The sequence below is a fragment of the Sceloporus undulatus genome, chromosome 4, assembly GCF_019175285.1.
Source record: "Sceloporus undulatus isolate JIND9_A2432 ecotype Alabama chromosome 4, SceUnd_v1.1, whole genome shotgun sequence".
NCBI classification, from domain to species: Eukaryota; Metazoa; Chordata; class Lepidosauria; order Squamata; family Phrynosomatidae; genus Sceloporus; species Sceloporus undulatus.
In genome coordinates this window covers 137,552,405-137,574,689 of record NC_056525.1, presented here as the reverse complement: position 1 = coordinate 137,574,689, position 22,285 = coordinate 137,552,405, and the positions used below count along the sequence as shown (strand labels likewise).

Below are 22,285 nucleotides of genomic sequence, written 5' to 3'. Positions count from 1 at the left end.
TGGGTGCCAGGAAAAGCCTCTGCATAGCTCAAACAGCGCACGTGGGGAGCAGGGAGCCGACCTAGTGTCATCCCCACCTTCTTGAGTGTCACCTCCCTTCTGGGTGTCACTCCCCTTCTTAGGTCTGCACCCCCCAGTGTACTGGCAACAGTACAGTACAGAGAGTACAGTACAGTACAGAGAGAGCAGACATACACATTTTAAGCAAATCATTTTGGGAAGCACTGTAGTAGCTAAGGGAAAAAATGGTGGATGTAGGAAAAAACAATTACTGTTGCCCCTCCATTTGCACAGACTTCACATCTGCAACCCTTGCTTACTCATAAGGACAAACGGAGGGCATTAAGATGGGGTGCATATTCAAGGTGCGCACCCGCAGCCACTCACAAGCACACTTCCCCATTCAAAACTATGGGGCTTGAATATGTGCGAAAATTCATTTTTGTAAAGGGGGGGGGGGGGCGGGAAGGGATCCCTGGTGAAAAGGAAAGGCTGCCTGTACGGTTGGCCCTCAGAACCCAGGGGGGTCCCTTTCGCCCCCCCCCCCCCCCCCCGCCGGTACCAAAATCAGCAGATGCTCAAGCCCGTGTTATCCCCAATGGTGGCACATGCACACAGCCACACCGCCATTAGGGATAGACCCCGTTGTACTGTGGTGGCATCTGCATACGGCCATGCCACCATTGGGGACTTAATGGCAGCACGGCTGCGTGCATACACCACCATGGGAAATGATGAAAAGGGTCTTTTGGTGTCATGCTGCAACAGAGTATCATCAATAAACAATACAATAAAGCAGTGGTTCACAAACTGTGGTGAGGGATCCCTGAAGGAGGCATGAGAGTTGCTCTGGGGTTCACAAGACTTGGAGTCCCTGATCCCTCCCTCTCTCCTCTTCTCTTCCACTTTTCAAATCCTTTTCTGTCCTGGAGGGGGAGAGAAAGGCCAGGAGAGGATGTTTGGAGCCTGCCTTAGGGAGGAGGAGAGGTATTTCCTTATAAGATCTTGAAATATGTATACACGCGGATGTGTGAATGAAAAAGATGCACACTTAACAAACAAAAAAACATTTTTATTTATATACTATGTCAAGTGGGGGGGATGAAATCTGAATATAGATGTAAAGGGGGTCACAAGGGTAAGACGTTTGAGAACCACTGTAATAAAGCTTAAACCAGGGAAGAATGTGATGTTATTCTAGCTAATCCTACTGTAGCTGCATGTGCCTGCCTACAACAGGCAAGGTAAATGGCAGCTCTGCTAAAGAAGCAATGCCCAAGAATACATCTTCTACTCTAACTGAGGTATATCTGTATACGTCTTCTCCGTGACATAATAGATCATTCAGTTGTTCTGACAGTGGGGGAAGAATCCTCCCTGCTAAAAAAACAATATAGAAAAACTTTGATCTAATGAACTCAGATCTCCCCATATCTAAATCATTGACAAAATAGGAGAAGAGGTACCTGGAATGCCTTGACCTCAGGAAAAAGGAAGGGAGAAGGCACAGTAGCAATCACACAGCATGATGCAAAGATAAAGCTCAAGCCACAGACTCCCTTCAAAATACACCTTTCAGTTCTTTGTGGGAGAACAAAGCCTATGTTATGGTTACTGCTGATACCATTTATTTTTAGACTGCTTCCTGCCCGGCAGTATTGCCACTCCCAGGACTGCTAACAAATCAGACGCAATGGATAAACAACTACCACATATGAACAAGAAAAGCAACACAATAGTGAGAGCACAAAATAGGAGCAGTAGAATAGCACTAATTCAACGGGGGTCTTTTCTTGATGCGGAAATGACATGAGAGCAGAAGCCAAGTGAGCTTCTCTAGAGAGAACTGCAAAACTGCTGATCTTCTAATAAAATATATATAATTTGTCCCCAAAACTAGCCTCTGTACTGGGATTTGGAAAGGAGCCAGCATAACATTGTTAAAAAACAGAAGAACTAGGGGGATGCAGAAAACTATATGATGGTTAACCTTGATTTCTGTAACTGGTGAAAAGTAAGAGTGGCTAAAGAAACTACCGAGTATTACTTCATGGTTTTGTTTGTTTGTTTGTTTGTTTAACCATGCATAATACACTAAATACACTAAATAATATCAAAATAGCCATGGAACATAATTTTCAAATATAGATATTTACAATTGACTTCCCATGTTTATCAAGTTTGTGTACTGTGGTGAATGGATTAATAAGTATGTCAACCTATTAAGCAGCACTACTAAAAACTAAAAATCCCATGCTAGGAATTACTAGGAAAAAATTAACCATAAAACTGCATTATAATGATGATGCTACACAAATCTACAGTATTATTATACATGGAAATGTAAACCTAAATAGGAAATGTACACATTAATGGGAAATAGTCCCCTATTTCAGCTGCAAAAACTGTAACCAAACCTATAAGTGATCAAATGGATCTTCCCTGAAAAGAAAGCCTAAAATATTGGGGCCATTTTTGTACATAAAAAAAGTGGAGAGGGGCATGATAAAGATTTATGAAACTATATAGGATGTGGGAAAGGTGCAGAAAGAACTAATTAATTTGGGCTGATACAATTAAACTGATGGGCAAGAGATTCAGGACTTTAAAAAAAAGTACTTATTTGCCACAAGATATAGTGATGGCTACTGGCCTTATATTACTTTGAAAAAATCTTATGGAGGATAAGTTATATAGAAAGTTCAAGTTCAGAGGGACGATGCCAGTTGTTGAGAAGCAACTAGTGTCTTCATTATGTTCTTAAAAGAGCATTCTTAACTTAAGACACCACAGGTGAAAAGGCTATCTCTGCCAAGGATGGCGTGCCCTGAATTTTCTAGGTCCAGTTTTCTGATCTATCGTGGTCTCTCTGCATTGCAGTAGTTTAATTTACATATCTGTGTAAGAAATGTATATATATAATCATATATGAAATGCACCAAAGAATCTGGCTTTGCTGCAAGTACTTATTTATTTATTTATTTTATACCCTGACTTTCTCCCAGTACGGATCCAACTATACAGGACCAGCTATGCTAGTTGTTCATAATAAGCAGGATGATAAACATGGTCAAGACTGAATTACAGTGGACCCTTGTTATATGCTGGGGTTTGGTTCCAAGATCCCTCGTGGATAACAAAATCCGTGGATGCTCAAATCCCATTAAATATAATGACATAGCAAAACGGTGTCTCTTATAAAAAATGGAAAATCAAGGTTTGATATTTGAAATTTATACTTTTTTTGAACATTTTCAAACCGTGGATGCTTGAATCTGTGTATAAGAAATCCGTGCATAAGAAAGGCCGACCGTATTATCAGGCTAGCTATATAAGTCAATGGCAACATGTACATGCAGCTATACCTACACAGACAAACAAACACATTATCAATGCCCCATATAAGTCAATGGCAACATGTACATGCAGCTATATCTACACAGACAAACAAACACATTGCCATCCATAGACTTATATGGACTTGAGATCCTGTGGTATTTCATATCTGTGGTGGTGGTGGTGGGGAACCAAAGCCCCATTGGCATGATGGGCTGACTGTATTAGAAGTATTATACAATTATTGAAATCACAGTTGATTAGTCATTTGAAAATTATTTGTTTATTATGTATCCTGCTTTGAGGGCCATCATGGTGTAGTAGTATGAGTATTGGCCTACGACTCTGGAGAACAGGGTTTGAATTCCCACTCAGGCATGGAAACCCACTGGGTGACCTTCTGCAAGTCACACTCTTTCAGCCTCAGAGGAAAGAAAAGGGAAACCCTTTGAACAAATAATGCAAAGAAAAGTCTGATAGGGTCACCATAAATCAAAAACGACTTGAAGACACACAACAACAAGAAGTATCCTGCCTTCCCTCCAATGAGCTGGAAGTGCTCTATACAGCTCCCTTCTTCTTCACTTTATCTTTACAACAATCGTATGATGTACATCAAGGTGTTGTTGTTAATTGCCTTTCAGTCAACTTTGACTCATAGTGGCCCCATAAGTGGACACCTCTAAGCCCTCCTGACATCAACTGCTTAGCTCAGGTCCTGTGGGTTCAGGTCCATGGCCTCCTTGATTGAGTCTATCCATTTAGTAAGTCGTCCTCTCTTTCTACTGCCTTTTACCTTTCCTAGCATTATTGTCTTTTCTAATGAGTCCTGCCTTCCCATGGTGTGGCCGAAGTACAACAGCCTCAATTTAGTCATCTTAGCTTCCAGAAAGAGCTCTGGGTAAGGAATCTAATTAATTTAAGTGATCCGGGGAGTTTTATGGTGACATGCGGCCTTCAAACCAGATCTCCCAAGTTCCATACAACACACTAACATCACATTTGAAAACATTTTTGTTTTACTTTGATGTGAAACTTACAATTCATTTGCAAAAAGGGACTAAAGCTGAGGATAAGAAGTAAGGCCATGGCAAAGTTGAGGGAAGGAATGGGAAGGTGACCAATCACCCAAATTCAGTGGGTGGAGAGAGAGTGTATGCTTTGCATGTAGAAAGTGTCAGAGTCAATCCCTGGCATTTCTAGTAGTGCTAAAAGAAAATGCTGCCTGAAAACCTGAAGAGCTGCTCCCAATCAGAGTCAACAACAATGAGCTAAAAGACCTAATGTCTTGAATCGATGTAAGGCTTCCTATGATACAGCCTATCACTAAAGCCATATTTCCATACATACAGTCAGCCCTCCTTATACACAGATTTTTTATATATGGATTCAAGCATACATGGTTTGAAAATGTTCAAAAAAAGTATAAATTTCAAATATCAAACCTTGATTTTCCATTTTTATAAGGGGCACCATTTTGCTATGTTATTATATTTAACGGGACTTAAGCATACACGGATTTTGCTATACATGGGGGATCTTGGAACCAAACCCCAGCGTATAACAAGCATTCACTGTATTTACTGGCAAGCGTTTATTCGGTTTTAGCCATACCTTTCACCAGGCCTTTGGACCTATTTTTAGTATACGGCCTTTTTAATGTGCTTATTGCTATAGCATTTAATTGCAGTTGGCTAAATAAACACAAGCTTAACAGAACACTTCTCTCAGCTTCCAGTACCAGTTTATCACCATGGCATCATCTTGAATAGGTCTAACATCATTTCTGGCATCTACTGAGATCCTGGGAACACTTCTTTTAAAAAAAAAAGCCACACTGACACATTCCAAGCCGCCATGAAAATTGTTGTGCAATCCATGCACTTTAAAGTTCAGAGAAAAAATAATGAAATTAAAATATTTTAAATAAAATGAGATAATTCAGTGGTTTTCAAATGGTGGGGTGGGATCCCTGGGGACAGAGACATGAGAATGCTCAGTGGGGCAATGAAATATGAAGGGGCCATTCCTCCTCTACTTCCTTTTTCCAAACTTTTTGCTGTGTAAAATTACACATGTGTTGAGTGAAATATGAATTTACTTAAATAAAACTGTTCCAATTTGAATATTGTTATTTCCATATAAAATATTAAAATATGAATATAATGGATGTGTGAATGAAAATAGCACATTAAATAAAAATATATTTGTATTCATATACTATGCTGAGTAGGGGGAGTCCACATGTAGATGTAAGAGAATCCCATGGGTAAAAGTCAGAGTCACTGAGATAATGGATGCTCTTCAAAGGAGAATAAGCAACTCTATGGGAGCCAATTTCCCCCCAAACCACAACTCATCTTTCGAGTGTGTCAAAATACCTCCGCTTTTCTTTTAGTGTTCCTCTCAATAGGGTGACTGGAAGTAACGTCAAATCAATTTCAATTCTCATTATGGGAGTGAGTGGCCGGGTTCTCAAGAGACAAAAAAAAATGAGGTCCAGGGACCACCTGCAGCCTGGAAGCTAGACCTCTCCACTTTTATTCTCGGGGCTGAGAGAGTTTTTCAGATCACTAGGGGCCTGAGCAGATGGAGGGGAAAAGCCAACTTACCTCCAACTTATCTCTAGGGTTTCCCAATTAACAGGAAGAACCCGCTGACCATATTGCTGGCTTCCACAACAGGTTCAACATTCACAGGCAGTCTACATCACCCACTTCTTCTTCTAGGATGGACCAGCCAAAATGGGACATTAATCGATACAAGCTGCATCATGCCATTATTATTTTTCTCTTCCACCCCAAACATATGAATGTGTGCACATGAATATGTCACCAGCAGCCACCAATTGCCTCTCTTGTCCTGCCCACCTGCCTGCCTATTTGATGCCCCAAGCAACCTGCCATGTGAGCGCGCAATCAATCACACACACTATCAACTATGCATATGGTGCGTTGCCACCCCATCGTGAATGCCCCCCATACATGTCCCCTTTCCTCCCTTCTCCCATGGCCCCTTTTGGACTGGCCAGTCTGTAAATGTTATGATTAAATCCATTGTATTGTTGGTGACACCCCATGTTGGTTGTCATTTTGCTTCATGGGGTCAATGGTGCAGCATACCACTTGTGTGCATGTGCGATCAATTCATGAGTGGGCAACTAAAATTATGGGCACCAATGCTGCTGGGCCCTTATCCTGTCTTTGCACTGGTGCACAGTCCACAAACAAGTGCAATAGTTCACACTGTCCAACTTGAACTGGACCAAATGGGATAATTTTCCTCTGGTGTTTAGCCCGGAGCATGGCTTTGTCCCAGGTTCCTCCTGTGTTCACCATGTGCATCATTTAAACAGGTAATTTTCAAAATGAGGTGAAACCATGTTTTATCACTCATGCAGACAGCCCCATATGAGCAAGGCAGTGTATCTATTTGGACATTAGTACTTAACACCCTAGATAGCAATTTTAAAGTTCCAGCTAAAACCTGGAGTGGATTAGCAGCCCCATTGACATGGGAGCCACCTGACACCATTTGACACAGAAAGATTCCATGACTCCCTTCATGGGATCCCACAATATAAAGCCCTTCCTACATACCACAGTGATTCTCTAAATTTTACCCTTGTGACCCCCCCCCCCTTTACATCTACATGCAGACACTGGCCCCCAATGTGATGCAATACATGATTAAACATATTTTGTTTGTTTAGTGTGTGTATTTTCTTTTGCACATGCATGTCAATTTATATCTTAACATTTTATAGGGAAATAAAGTTCAGGATAGAACAGTCTTATTTAAATGAATTCAATATTTAACTCAATACGTGTAGAAATTTTACACATAAAAAAGTTGAGGAGCAGAAGGAGGAGGAGGAGAGGAAGAAGAAGGAATCAGGGCCCCTTGAGTAACTCTCGCACCCCACTGGGGTCCTGCCTCACCATTTGAGAATCACTGCTATACCATGTTCTCATAATACCAGATTCTTTTGCTATTACCTGTACTATTTGGGAATTTTTAAAATGTTAACATTTTCAAGACAAAACAACCAGAAGGAGAATGTTTTCACATGTCCTGGCATGTAGATGTAACTGCAGTGTAAGGGTGAATGGTGCAAATGCCTTCAAATCTATGCATTCATAAGCTGAGATTTGGCTCAAACCATGTTAATAGTGAACTGTCCACATGCAATAATGTGTAATGGACTAAAGAAGGGCCCAAAACCTCCCATTCTTTGTCCAGATAAAATGGATGTAATTTTCATATTGAAAATAATGATCTAAAATGAATAATGTTTTTTCAGTAAGTATGAGTGGAGAATCTGTAGCTCTCCAGATGTTTCTGAACACTGTTTTCTATAAATTCCTACCAACATGGTCAAGAGTCCCCAGTCTGGGAATGTTATTAGATTCATTCTCCTCTATTGAGTCCCCAAGTAGTTTCCATGACTTAAAAATCTTTTCACCACTGCAATTCGTAAATCAAATGCACACACACACACACACACACACACACACACACCGGATAGACTTATCTAGTCCTTATTTAGGTCTGGTAACATCCCATCTGAATTATTATTCTGCTTTGTGAGCAAGACTGAGGAATGTGATTGTTAGGATATATTATTTTTCTCCTAGTGCAGTTTATCCTTGTACTGGGCATACTGTTACAGAAATACTGTTATAGAAACAAGAGTACTAACTGGAACCAGGTTCATGCAAGAGATTGCCACAGTTTTAAAACAACGGCAGTAGCTCTCAGTCTGTTTCTTAACACAAGTCAAAGTGCTAGCATTTGGCATTAGTACTCTAAATGGTCATGACCCAGGTAACTCAACAACTGAATTCTCCATCACACACATACACACACACACACACTTGCCCATGAATCTGATGTGTCTTGGAAACATTTTCCATAGATCACTCTACCAGAGGCAAAGCAGATTATGACTGAGCCAGAACCTTCTCTGTGGTGACAGCTCTGGAATTCTCTCCCTAAAATGATTCATCTGGCACAAAGTGTAGCATTTTTTCCATGTCATATGAAAACTTTTTTTTCTTTTCTCAAGGCTCTTAAGCATGGGATTTTTCATTTGTATTATATCTGTTCATGCCCCTGCTCTATCTTACAATTTTGGTTATGATTTTTGTATTTCATTCAACTGATGCAAATGAATGCAGAAAGGTTGAAGAACTGACAGGGAGGGATAGAAAATGCTCCCTCAAAGGACTATATGCCACCTTGTGTGGCAACTCCTCCATTGGAAAGATAAATTCTCTCAAAAGAAATCAGCTTTACCTATGGACAAGACCATACTGTTTTTCTGGAATAAGTATGTTGGAGGAGGATAGAATTGCACAAAGGCTGGGACTCTATGAAGACATACAGTACAATAAACTGCACTAGGAGAAACATAACATACCCTAGTGGTCACATTCCACAGCCCTTAAACAATTTTTCAAGAGCACAAGAAGGAAAGAAGAGCAAATGGAAGGAAAATTGGTGAAAAATAAAAGAGAAAATACTAGTCAGCTCTTGGTATCCATGGGAAAGGAGGGAAATGAGGGAGACTTTTCATTTCTTCTTTCTTCTTCTGACTTTCTCTTTTTTCTTTTCTCCTTCTCTCCTTTCCTCTTCTTTCTTCCCTCCTTCTTCCTTCCCCTCCTTGCCTGGGGCTTCTTAGTATGTGCAGCGGGGCCAGGTTGGCTTTTTTCAGGGGAAGTATTGGTAGGGATCGGGGCCTGGGCACATAACCCTCTCCCTAGGCTACGATGGAAATGTGGTGCAACTCCCTCCTCCTGCCTTGGAAGGCCCCTCCAGCAGTATCTCAGTCCCTGTTGGGCTGCCCTCCCTCCCTCCATCCGCCAGGTCCAATGGCGCTGGTATCCATCACGGGGGAGGAGAGGTGCATCTTCAGGCTCCCTCCCTCAGGTACACATGTACGCATGAAGGGGGCCAAGAACAGGAGGTGCACAGGTGCACGACAACAACGGCGTCCTCCAATAGAGCCCCAGACTCACTCAGGGGGACCAGAGAGCTCCCTCCCATGTAAATCTCCCAGCCACGTGCATATGGCATCAGGTGAAATCTTCTTGTCCCTAATGATGGCATGGCTACATGCGCACGCTGCCACTGAGGACAACGTAGGCTTGCCATCCGCGGAGACTCAAATCTGTGGATGGCAAGTCTGCAGATAGTGAGGACCAACTGTAAATTACTCATTCTTCCAAACAAACAATATCTATATCATTATCAAACAATATCCATCATCCTAAAGTAACCAAATTCCTACTAATAACAGACACAAAGAACAGCAATATAACACTCAGGTGTTCAGAGGTCTCACAGGCATCACAACTCAGAATATTAACCACATAGTTCTTTCCATATGAACTTGGAAAGATAGTCCACCGCACATTCACTACTTCCAGTCACTGAACAAGTGAACTGGCTCTATCAGTCAGAAAGCATTTGGCATGTATTCAAAAGAAATATATGTTTTGCTTCCTCCTATGTTCCACAACTTGGTTTTAGTGCTGAAAACAGGTTGCTGCTTTCTTGTGTGACCCCGATTAAAATTCTCAAAAGAATATAGCCCAAGATAGGCCACTGTCTATTGTGATGATAAATAAATAAGACAGAAATTATAAAGCATTTACTATACTGAAAAGACCAAAATAACCTCTTCCAGTAACTTAAAAGTCACTCCCACTGAACTTTATATATAAGACCTCTGAAAACCTATATATATCAAGAACCTATATAAATCAAGAAATCTTCAATTTATTGACACTACCAGTTTTATTCAAATTTCCATAAAAACTAATGAAACTATCAATAGAAAAGAATTCTACTTTGGTATAGTGTCTTTATTCAGAAAAACAACCTTTATTATTCTGTTGATATTCTGAACTACATGAATCAGAGGAAGTCCCTGTTTTCTTGCTTTTTATTATTTGTGAAAACACAAAAGCAACCAATTCCCCTGACAACAAACTCATCAGAACTTTAAAACAGGCAGGTGTTTCTTAGACCAGCCTTGGATAACATGAACGATATTCTGAAATCAAGATTCACTGCATGGGTCAGTAAGTCAAAATATTGCAGATAAGAGGGTGCAAAAGTCATGATAAAACCCCACAGCTTCCAGCACTTTTACAGTCTTGGGCAAATTGCATCCTTTGCCCTGAAGCTTTAAAACTCCTTTCAGGTTTTTCTTCACTCAAAAGATATTTGTTAGAAAGAAGGAAAAAAAGCACAGCATCTTTTCTGAAAACCTTTGTCTGTATATATTGGCTGTATCCTTTGTCATCTGGGACTACAGAGCCTCAAAAAAACAGTTAGATAGCCCCAATTTGCTTCACATTAACACAATGTACAGACATGTGTATCAATAAACATACCTCCACAAAGAACTCTCCAATACTTTGCCCATATCAGAGTGGTAGTACTTGGTGAGGATCAGAATTACCTAAAGAAAACAAATGAAAAAGAACTAAGCTATATATGCCAGACAACCAAAATAATGTACAGCATCATACAGTAAAAGAAATATACCATTAAGACTCAATATACTGTATTTGAGTTCTTAGGATGATATTTATGTTTTGCTTTGGTTTTCAGTTTGTGTTTAATTACAAACCATCTGATTGTTTAGTCTTGACCAAAAGAATAAACTCTTTCATAGCAAACTATATTTCAGAAGATCAAATTGGTTTTATGTCACGAAGGCATTTTATCAAAAGCGATAAGAACAACATTAAATGTGATTGACAACACTAACACAAACAACACATAAATGTACCTATTATCGCTAGGTGCCTTAAAAACTTTTGATTGGATTGAGTGGGCTCATATTTTTGGGTTACATTCATCCCTCCACATTTGCGGCTTTGACTTTTGCAGATTCAATTATTCACTAATTTTATTAATATGTTCTCTCTAGGAATATCTAGGTCATCCAGCGCAACTCTATGGTCAACTTTAACCAAAAGATGCACTGAAGGACCTAGAGATTCCTAGACAAGACTAGGCATTTGTAGCTCCTCCAGAGCAATTCTATGGTCAATAGCTGGCAGATGTTGACCACAGAGTTGCACTGGAGGACCTAGAGATGTCTAGAGAGGTGTTATCTTAGGTAACATAGTGCTTTTGTTATTTGCAGTTTTCCCACTTCCACAGGGGTCCTTAGCCCCTCTACCCCAGTGAATGTGGAGGGACGGGTGTACTACAAAAATGCAATTTGGCTCTAATTTTATTTCATTGATATTGAGACTGAGTATTGATACTGAGTATTCCCCATCACCATGTACTGATGTGAGAGATAGACAGTGAAGAAAAAGGATTAAAATGAAATAAATTCATTTGATATATGGTGCTGGAGAAGAGTGCAGAGAATACCCAGGACAGCCAAACAACAAACAGATGGGTCCCTAAACAGATCAAGTCTGAACTCTTCCTGGAAGCTATGGCCTAGTACAGATGGGCCATTTGCACCGGTAGTAGGCCTCGATGGTGCTCAGCGTTCATATGCACCGAGCCCTACTATCGACGCCATTACTTCATAAGGCTGCGGCTCCATCCACACAGGGCGCAGCCTCATGACATAAGGGCACCCGAGCGCCCAAAGGACTCTAGGCAGAAGAGCCATCATAGGGCTGTGTCGCAGCCCTTATGATGGTGCAAAAGAGCCGCCTAGACAGCGTATCTGGGCTGTGGGACAAAGATGGGGGGCACGAAGCCTCCCATCTGTACTGCCCCTAAGATTACTAAATTGAGGCTGTTGTACTTTGGCCACACCATGAGAAAGCATGACTCATTAGAAAAGACAATAATGCTAGGAAAGGTTGAAGGCAATAGAAAGAGGAAGACCTCATGCCAGATGGCTAGACTCAATTACAGAGGTCACAGACCTGAATCTTAGAAGACCTAAACAGAGCAGTGGAGGACATGGGGGTTTCAATGCGGTTTTACCTCCAAGCAGACAAATGCAGAATTGCAGTGCATGGAATCAGAGTGCAAAGAAGAGTGCAACCCTATCAATGTCTACTCAGAATGTTGTTGTCAATGTTGTTGTTGGCATTCAAGTCATTTCTGACTTGTGGCAACCCTAAGCCAAACCTCTCAAAGGGTTTTCTTGGCAAGGTTTGTTCAGAGGAAGTTTACTAGAACCCTCTGGTAGTTAATGTGCTATTACCACCTGGTGTAAAACATGTACACAACAACCAAGAATTAACATCATATTCTTTCCAGTCCTAATCCTGAGGAAGTATAGATACTAAGGCCCCATACAGACAGGCCAAAATAAAGCTGCTTCAGGTCACTTTGGAGGTATGCTGTTTAAATGATGCATGCATCCTAAGCGGCCAGAATTCCATAGCACTGAGCCATGGCAGTTAGACATGTGAAACTGGATTATTTCTACAGTGCAGATGCAGCCTGGGAGACTAGTATTCAAATCCCTGCCCAGCTAAAAAAAATACACTGAATGACTGGAGGCAAGTCCAGTTCTTTCTGCCTAAGGTGAAGGCAATGACAAACTTTCTCAGAATAATTCTTGTCAAGAAAACCTTAGATAGGGTCATCATAACTCAAGAATTGGCTTGAAGGCATGTAACAAAGTATTACTGGCCAGTATGAAATAAGCAAGGAATTTTTAAAAAAATCATTAACACAGAGTTGCATGTTCGGAAAGTCATTAGGAGAGGCATATTCTCTCAAGAGCAACTGACACTGATGAGCAAGATGATTGACATGTGAGATACCGGTAATCACTCATTCTCCAGAGAATATGAAATTGAATGATCATTAACATGGTTAATGAATCTCCCAAACAGTGCGGGATATCACTGCTAGTTAGTAATAAATCTCAATTTTTCAACTAACCCACTCTTTAAAAAATGGGCAGTAAATGACTTAAAAGGCCAGCAAGACAGGAGGAGGAATCTTTTCTCAACAGAACCTGAAATTCTGAACATTTTTAAAATGTTGCTTTTCCTTTTCTGGCTCTTACTCTTCTGCCTTTGTACATTTATCTTGTGACTCCAAGGAATCATATTTACTACTACAGTCATGGTGATATTTTGCACTTTGATTATGCAAGCTTTTGCATTTATATCTGTATTTTTAGTCTGCTGGTTTTATACTGCTATGTTATTAGATGTATGATTTAATTTTTGTTTTTATTTTAACAGAACTCTATGATGGTTAGAAGACCTGTTTCGTGAACAAATTATTCTTAGAAATAAATAACTTTTATATGCAGGATAAAACTCTAAAGAAATGTTTATATATATTTTCATACTGTTTTCATTTAAATTTACATTTTACTTCTGTTAAATAGGCAAGAAAAAGGAATGTACCATTACATTTTAAAAATACAGTGGACCCTTGTTATATGCCTGTGGATAACAAAATCTGTGGATGCTCAAGTCCCATTAAATATAATGACATAGCAAAATGGTGTCCCTTATTAAAAAATGGCAAATCAAGGTTTGATATTTGAAATTTATACTTTTTTAAAAACATTTTCAAACCGTGGATGCCTGAATCAGTGTATAAAAAATCTGTGTATAAGAAGGGCTGACTGTATATCTTGGCCACTCTTCATTGAGCTCAGAGCCATGCAGGATTATTGCATATCCCCATTTTATCTTCATAACAATTATTATTAGTAGTAGTATTAGTATTATTATGGTATTTATACCCCGCTCTTCAGCCCTAAAGACTATCAGAGCGGCTTACAATTATTTTTAATTAGTCGGTTCCCTGTCCTTAGGCTTACAATTTAAAAAGACACGACACAAAAGGAGAAGGAAATGGTCATCATCATAATCACCCTGAGAGGAAGGATAGGCTGAGAAACAGTAAGCCAAACTCACCTAGTGAGCTTGACAGTGAAGTAAGTATGAAAGCCGGGTTTTTCTAGTCCTAATATGGTACTTTAACCGTACTACACCACACATCAGCTTCCTTAGACACCTATTATCTGCATATTTTATTTGCTTTCACTTTTCAATCCGGAAGAATTCTCAAGATGGTTCACATAAAATAATAAACCACAATTGAATGGAAACGGCTTCCATCCTCTGACACATCGCATTACTCAGGGTGGCATTCTTCCTCTCAATTCTCCCACCACCAGCACCACCTCCCCGACTCTCATTAGGCCTCGGCAGCTGTTCATCTCCCCTTTCATGCCATCTCTCTTCTCAGACTGCTAACAAGTAAATGATCAGATGCCTGGCTACACGTATTCATTAGGGAATGCATGCCACTGTTAAAATATTTGCTACCACTGCTGTCAACTTCAAACAGTTTACATAAAAGAAACAATATCAATGCAATCCAGAGATGCCTGGGGGTCTCTATCCCTCCCCCATAAAAATTTCTAGGAAGGAGAAAAAGGCATCTGAGCTGCTTCTCTCCCAATTTAGAAGAAGATAGGTGCCTATATGGATACTTAGGCCAGCCAAATACCAGGCAGGTGTATTGATGATTTCTATCAAATGCCACAAACATATTTTTTAGCTTGCAGGAGGAGAGATCTATGTATGGATCCTCATTATAGCAACACAGATCACTACATCTTTGTTCCTGTGCTTTGCTCTATAACACCGGCTGGCAGATGTCATAGCTGCCAAGCTATTGTACAGATAAACAGTCACACAAACAAGAAATGGTAAAGCCCAAACTCACAATGTTTCTAATATATTTCCATGCCAACCCAGTCCTCAAAACAGCACTCCTCTATTGAAATAAAAATGGGAAGCCTGGAAACTGAGACCAAGAAGAGTTGTGTATCTTGGCATTTTCTTGATACAACATTCACACAACAAATGGTTTGTTAACATTGCCTTCCTGTGTAGGCATGGTTATGCTTTGGTAAGGAATTCTAAAACAGATACAGTCTACCAATATATCAAAGTATATACACATACACTTCACAACAGGAACCTTTCCTTTTTGGAGTAATACGAATAATCAAGGTAAATTTCCTTGCGATTTGAAATGGAACTTGCTTTAAAAAGGAACACATGATCCCTTCACTGACAGCAAACCGCTGTGCCAAATCTAAACTGATTCATGTAATGACATACACAGTCACCAAGAACTTCAGGTGTCATTGGTAGCATAGAAATAGAATAAAATATAAATTTTATTTTTACCCTGCCTCTCCAGCAAAATCAAGGCAGCTTACAACACAGTAAAATATAACAATAAAACAGTAAAATACAGTAATTGGTATACCAAGAGCAGCCAAACAGTTCACCTTAAAAGAGGTACTGTTGATGTTGTTCTTGCTGTTGCTGTTACTGTTCAATGGGCAATGAAGTACTACAACTGATCCATTTAGACCAAGTGTGGGAATCATATGGTCCACCAGATGGTACTGGACTACAACTCCTTCACCAATGGCTATGCTGGCTAGGGCTTATGTGATGCAGTCCAACAACATCTGGAGGGCTCCGTGATTCTAACATCTGATTTAAATATACAGACCTAGAAAAGCAGTTTTCTGACTGAGTCCTGAAAAGAAAAAGAAGAACTAGATGTTTGTGGTCTGTGTTAAGGGTAAATCAGAATACTGTAACTATTTGTCATAATTACAAATTGGTCTGGCAGGTTCTATGGCTTATTTGCCAAAAATGGCTCAGAGAATCAGAGAATCAAAGGCTATCAAGTCAAACCTCCTGCCATTCAGGACTAAACAATTAAAGCACTCCTGAAAATGCCCACCCAACCTCTTTTTAGAGACCTCCAAAGAAAGAGAGTCCACTACTCTCCAAGACAGTCTATTCCACTGCCAAAAAGTTCTTATAATAAAGTAGTCCTTTCTAATGTTTAGATGGAAGCTCTTCTCCCGTAAATTGAATCATGTTCATGTTCTAGTTCATGTTGTAATCTCTGGACTGGTAGAAAATAAGCTTGCTCCATCTTCTGCATGACATCTCTTCCGATATTTAAAGATGGCCATCAACTATCATACCACCTCTCAGACTTCTCTTTTCAAAGGCATAAATAATACAAAGTGACGCCACTTTAACTGCTTTAGCTCAATGCCATGGAATTGTGGGATTTGTAGTTTTGTGAGATATTTGGCCTTCTCTGTCAGAGAACTCTGATGCCATACCAAACTACAAATCCCAGGATTTCATAGCCAGTAAACCATGGCAGTTTAAATGGTGTCAAACTGCATTATTTCTGTAGTGTAGATGCAGCCTAAGGTAAATATAAACAGCTTCCTAAGTTTTGGTTTCCAGAACTTTATTCATCTTGATAACCCTTCCCTGAACACATTCCATCTTGTCAACATCCATCTTCAACTGTGGTGTCCAGAACTAGATATAATATTCTAGGGGAGGCCAGAATAGAGTAGCACTACTACTTCCCTTGATTTGGATCCTGTGCTCCTGCTGATGCAGCATAGAATTGCACTCCATTATTTTTTTTACTGTTACACAACATTGTTGCCTTATGTTTAGCTTGTGGTCTACTGAGATCCCTAAATCCTTTTCACATATACTGCTTTCAGGCAGGTGTCACTCATCCTGTAGTTGTGCATTTCATTTTTTCTGACTGTATATAGTGTGTGAGCATGCTGTGTGCCTTCAAGTCTTTTTTGACTTATGGGGACCCTAAGATGAACCTATCATGGGGATTTCTTGACACCAATTTGTCAGAGGAGGTTTGCCATTGCCTTCTCCTGAGGCTGAGAGCATGTGACTTGCCTAGTGCTCAAACCACCATGGTGGCTCTAATACCTTACATTTGTCCCTGTTGAAATTCATGTTCTTAATTTTGGACCAATTCATCAGGGCTCATTCACACTATGAAATAACCTGGTGTGGAAACCAGGTTATTTCCACGTTGTTCATGTTCACACAAACTGTCCTTGGTGCAGTTTTCAGGGGGACTGGCAAAATACCCACTAAACCCAGTACTTTTAAATCCAGGGCTTTTACCACATCTTTGAGAAAGAACCAATCTTTTTTAAAGAGCTGCAAATGAGAATGTGCTGTCAATTCCATTCAGAGCACTAAGGAAGGGAAGGGTTATGTGCAGGGGGTGAAACATACACATTCCACTGGTCTTGCCCTGCCGGCAAAGTGCCATTGTTTTTTCCCTCTTGGCACAAAGTTGCAGGGAAACCGGCTCCATAAATATGGTGGGTTCAAATTTTCCACGCTTCGGGAAATGGTCCCTTTAAAGTGTTGCTCAGCTTTTTTCTCTCTCTTCTGCTGGTGAATTAGTCCCCTTATCTGCATCAATGGCTGGTTCTTAGAGCTTAGAGTTCTTAGAGAGGGCTCTCTTGGGAACATGATGAGACAGTGGTCTTTTTTAAAAAAATAAAATTTAACAGCTTATGTGCACTGTTGCTTTTGCATGGCTGCCGTTCTCTATCAGTATGAAAGTACCTTTAAATACTGATGTAAACAGTCTGACGAAGATGAGCATCATTTGACTGACATTTTTTTAAAAAAACGAGAATGATCAAATGCGTTCAAAATGGAAGTTCCATTTTAAATCAATATTATGATGATGCGAATGTTAATAGGATTAAATGCCATGGAGAGAAGTGATTATGGTAAATGCAGGGGGAACTTCAATTCGGTATCACATCATCGAATCTCCCCGGATTTCCTCAGTACAACAACGTGAGTGTGAATGACCCCTCAAGATCATTTTGAATTCTGATCCTCTGGAGTATTCTCTCCTTCTCTGCAATTTTGTGTCATCTGTAAATTTGATATGCATGTCCTTTATACTAGAATTTAAATCATTTATAAAGATGTTGAACAGCACCGCAACTTGGACAGAACCCTGAGGCACCCCACTAATCACTTCTCTCCAGGATAAAGAGCAACTTTTGGTGAGCACTCTATGGCTTCAGACTGTCAACCAATTATAAATCCATCTATCTGTAGCACTGTCTAGTCCACAATTTACCAGCTTGCCCTCAAGAATATATAATGTCAAAAGCCTTATTAAAATTAAATACAATACATCCACAGCCCTCCCATGATTTGCCAAGTTTGTAACTCTATAAAAAATGAGTTAAGATTAGCTGACTTGTTTTTGAGAAATCCAGACTGGTTCTAAGTAATCACAGTATTCCTAAATCTACACAGATTGGTTGTTTAATTATTTTTTTCTAGAGCCTTTCCTGGTATCAATGTCAAACTGACTGGCTGGTAGTTTCTTGGATCATTGTTTCTGACCTTTACGTGGATAGGGATGACATTTGCGTTCCCCCCGTTTGCCAGGACCTCTCCTGTACTGCAGGAATTCTCAAAGATGATTGACAGAGGCTCTGAGATCACATCTGAAAGTTCCTTTAGTAGCCTTGGATGCAGCTTATCAGGCCCTGGACACTTGAATAGGTATTCCTTTACTACTTCTTAACCTATCCTGGGCAGCAGTCCTCTTACTGCATCATTTGTTCTATTATCATCAGTTAGAGCACTGCTCTCCTTCTGGGAGAAGACAAGCAACAAAGGTGTTGAGAGGTTGTGCCTTCTCTCTGTCTCTTGTTAGGATTTAACCATCTTCTCAAGGACTGATATAGAAGTTGGGGGTGAAGGAGCAGGAGTTTGAAGATGCACTATGCTTCTTTTGCAATAAGAGATGTTAAAATTAGTACATATTACTGGTTTGGAGGTTCTGTTAATATCCTCCCGATAACCTTTGCTTGACAGACTTTGACAGCTGATTTCTCAGCAGTACTTTCTGGGGGAAGATTTTTTGAATTAGGTAAAGTGGAATGCCTAGGTGTTGCTTCACCACTATAGCAGTGGAGCCTGTTTGTAATTTTTACTAAAATGCAATTGGAGACCCATTTTTAGACTACAGTTGGTGACACATTATAGCACTGCATATGCTCAGCACAGACCTTTGTTACCAAGCAACAGCTTAAAGTAAAGATATCAGAAGGTGAAGTAAGTGCTACATCTGAAACTTATAATATAGCTTTGGAAATAGTTGAGAAGGGCATTTGTCAGGGTTGGTGAAATCTGACAAAATCTGAAACTACCCACCCTTAGGGCAGGAAAAAAAAATAAAGGATAACAATTACATTTGAATTGATTAACTCCAGACGTTGAATTTCATCTCCCAGTATCCCTTAGCATGATGGTAGCTAGGGCTACTGGGACTTGAGTCCATAACATGATCCCTTGTTGTTGTGTGCCTTCAAGTAGTATCCAACTTATGGTGACCCTATCATGGGTATGTTTGACAAGATTTCTTCAGATGATGTTTGCCTTTGCCTTTGCCCTTCTCTGAGGCTGAGAGAGCGTGATTTGCCTAGGGCCACCCAGTGGGTTTCCATGGTCGAGTCAGGATTTGAACCTTGGTCTTCTGAACCATAGTCCAACACCCAAACCACTGTACCACACTGGCGCTCAACATGACTCCTACCACTCATGACCAAGATAGATTGGGTAGATACATCAGGCCTGATTCCCATCTAGCATGTGGCTCTCTAGCAGCAGTATGGCTGGAAGTGGCCTTCTCTTCCACTCCTTCATTTCACTTATTTTTCTCTTAAAACAGCTGGGTCTCAGTGCTGCTGTTTGGTTTTTAACCACACTCTAAATGTATATGTCATAAAGTGAAGGAGATTACAAGTTCCTTATAAGGAGCCAGGTTTAATTTATTATATTTTATTTCTGTTTATCATGCATAAAAATAGTTGAAGATATTCTATGCCTTGACTTAGTCATGAATCAAATTGTCAACTTACAACCTGTCAACTTATGGCCACCTCATGAATTTCATAGGGTTTTCACAGGAAAGGAACACTCAGAGAGTGTTTTGCCTGCAGCACCTGGTGTTCATTGGTGGTCTCCCATTCAAGTACTAACCTGGACTTACCCTCCTTAGATCAGATTATATCTGGTGTCTGCCAGGCACTTAAGCAGAGGCTATTGGACTTTGGTCAAATCATGAGATGGGACAACTCATTGGAAAAGCAATAATGCTTGGTAAAGTGGCAGGCAGTAAGAAAAGAGGAAGCCATGGCCCTGAGTTTGTAAGACCTGAGCAAAATTGTTGATGATCAGGATTCTTGGAAGTCTCTCATTTGTAGGGTTGCCACACATTAGAGACCTTGGAATGGTGATGGGTGGTGGGCTCAAGCTGCCCCACAAATAGGTTTGGGCACTGAGCACCCCTGATGCGATGTGTCAAAATTGGACCACCAAGACTCCAATGTAGTTAAGCCTTTCCTGAAATTGTCAATGAAATCCCTGCACTCTATTATATATATACTTACTTGGCAGTAAGTTACACTGAACATATGGAGAGCACATTTAAATACAGTGCACACTGTGCTTGTAAGAGTGTTCATATCTGAGGAAATTTCAGTGATAATGAATGGGAAAAGTCATTTGGCCTCCTGTTGCAAATAGGTGAAATTAATAATCTGCCTGCCAATGCTGAGCCCCTGAATACCTTAAGAACATTTATGGGGGCCCTGCATAAGTAGAAGTTGACTTGTTAGCAAGCAGTAACAACAACAACATCCAGCTGATATAAGAACACTGTGCTTCAGCCCCTTATATGGAACTCAGCAGGTAGAATATCTAGAGCTGTTGCTTCCTATATTTATTTTACCACAAAACTGCTAAGTCTCCGTGTCACTGTTGTCTTTTCTACCTTCTAGCCTTGTACCTCATAGGGCGGGTGTTTACACACTGTGCCAACCCAGGACCTACTACTGGTGTGTGATTCTTACCTTTCCGCACCATTGCTAGTACTCAGAAGCCTCCTGTTGCTGCATCTGATGTGGAAATGGAGTGCCTGGCTGCATCCATGTGGTCAGCCACCCCATTTGCACATCAGATGTGGCAATGGGGGGTTTCTGAGTATGAGCGACAGCACAGCAATGTAAGGAGCTCAAGGGCTGCCTAAACAGCCCAGGAAACTCTGCAGCAAACCAGGGTTCAAATTATCCCAAAGTGACAGCTGTTTACCCTGGGATTGGGCCAGATCTACCAGAGCCTCAACCAGTCTGGCAGATCAGGCCTGATCCTGCCCCCTGGGTTTTGGCTCACATCATCTGAACTAGATGACATGAGTCCAGGGGGAACATGAGCCTTTTCCGCCTGTGGATAACCCCATAAAGAGAATGGCCTACTATGTCTCTTGGAAACCATGTGTATTTGGAGACAGTATCGCTGACATACATGTAATTCCTTTGCTTTACAACCAGGTTAATGTGCAACAATCCCCTCTCCAAAAGGTTATTGGTAATGTAGCTTTACTTCCATGACAGTTTCAGCTGTGTGGACTCCTATTCTAAGGAACACACAACCTCTGGATTTAAAAAGGCCACTCCCTCACTAATTGCTGTTCTTCACCAAAAGTGGTAAAGTTGGAACTAACTACCACCTAGGAATATCATAGATATCCATATTACCATGCGTTTGTTAACAGCATGGAAGGTATTTTCCCAAACCTTTGGAGCTTGAGTAAACATGGAAATCCTTTAACACAACATATTAAACCAAATGTTTGTTGAATTAATTAAATGTGTTTGGCTTGCCCCATATAAAGCAGGCATTCTTCATACATGATATGACAAAGCCATCCCTTCTTTGTCACTATTTGGTAGCTTACAACCTTACTGTCATTGGATGAGATTCTATAGGCAAAATTTATTACCGTACTATTTTTACAGGATGCCTTTAAACTAACAGACTTAATACAGATCTTAGCACCCTATTTAAGACCTTGAGTCAAAGTTATACATACCTTGTCTAATTTAATGAAAAAACAAGAAAAACTCCACATTAATTAAATATTAAATTAAAATATCAAGCAAAACAAACCCCAAACTAACCGAACCTTCAGGCAAAAACAATGACAATAAATTTGTTTTTCAGTTTTGGGCTATGGCTAAAAATTTAACGTATTGGCCTATGTAACATATATTATACTCCTCTCC

At 40.3% G+C, this 22,285-nt stretch overlaps 1 protein-coding gene across 2 annotated transcripts in view; it reads right to left on the bottom strand.

Annotated features, from left to right (window-relative positions):
• SORCS2 (sortilin related VPS10 domain containing receptor 2) overlaps positions 1-22,285 on the bottom strand; it is a 175,954-nt gene that overhangs the window by 134,706 nt on the left and 18,963 nt on the right. For both annotated transcript variants that reach the window (XM_042465110.1, XM_042465111.1), the window contains exon 2: positions 10,740-10,807. In XM_042465110.1, the coding sequence (XP_042321044.1) occupies positions 10,740-10,807 (68 nt within the window). The remainder of the gene's footprint in view (positions 1-10,739; positions 10,808-22,285) is intronic.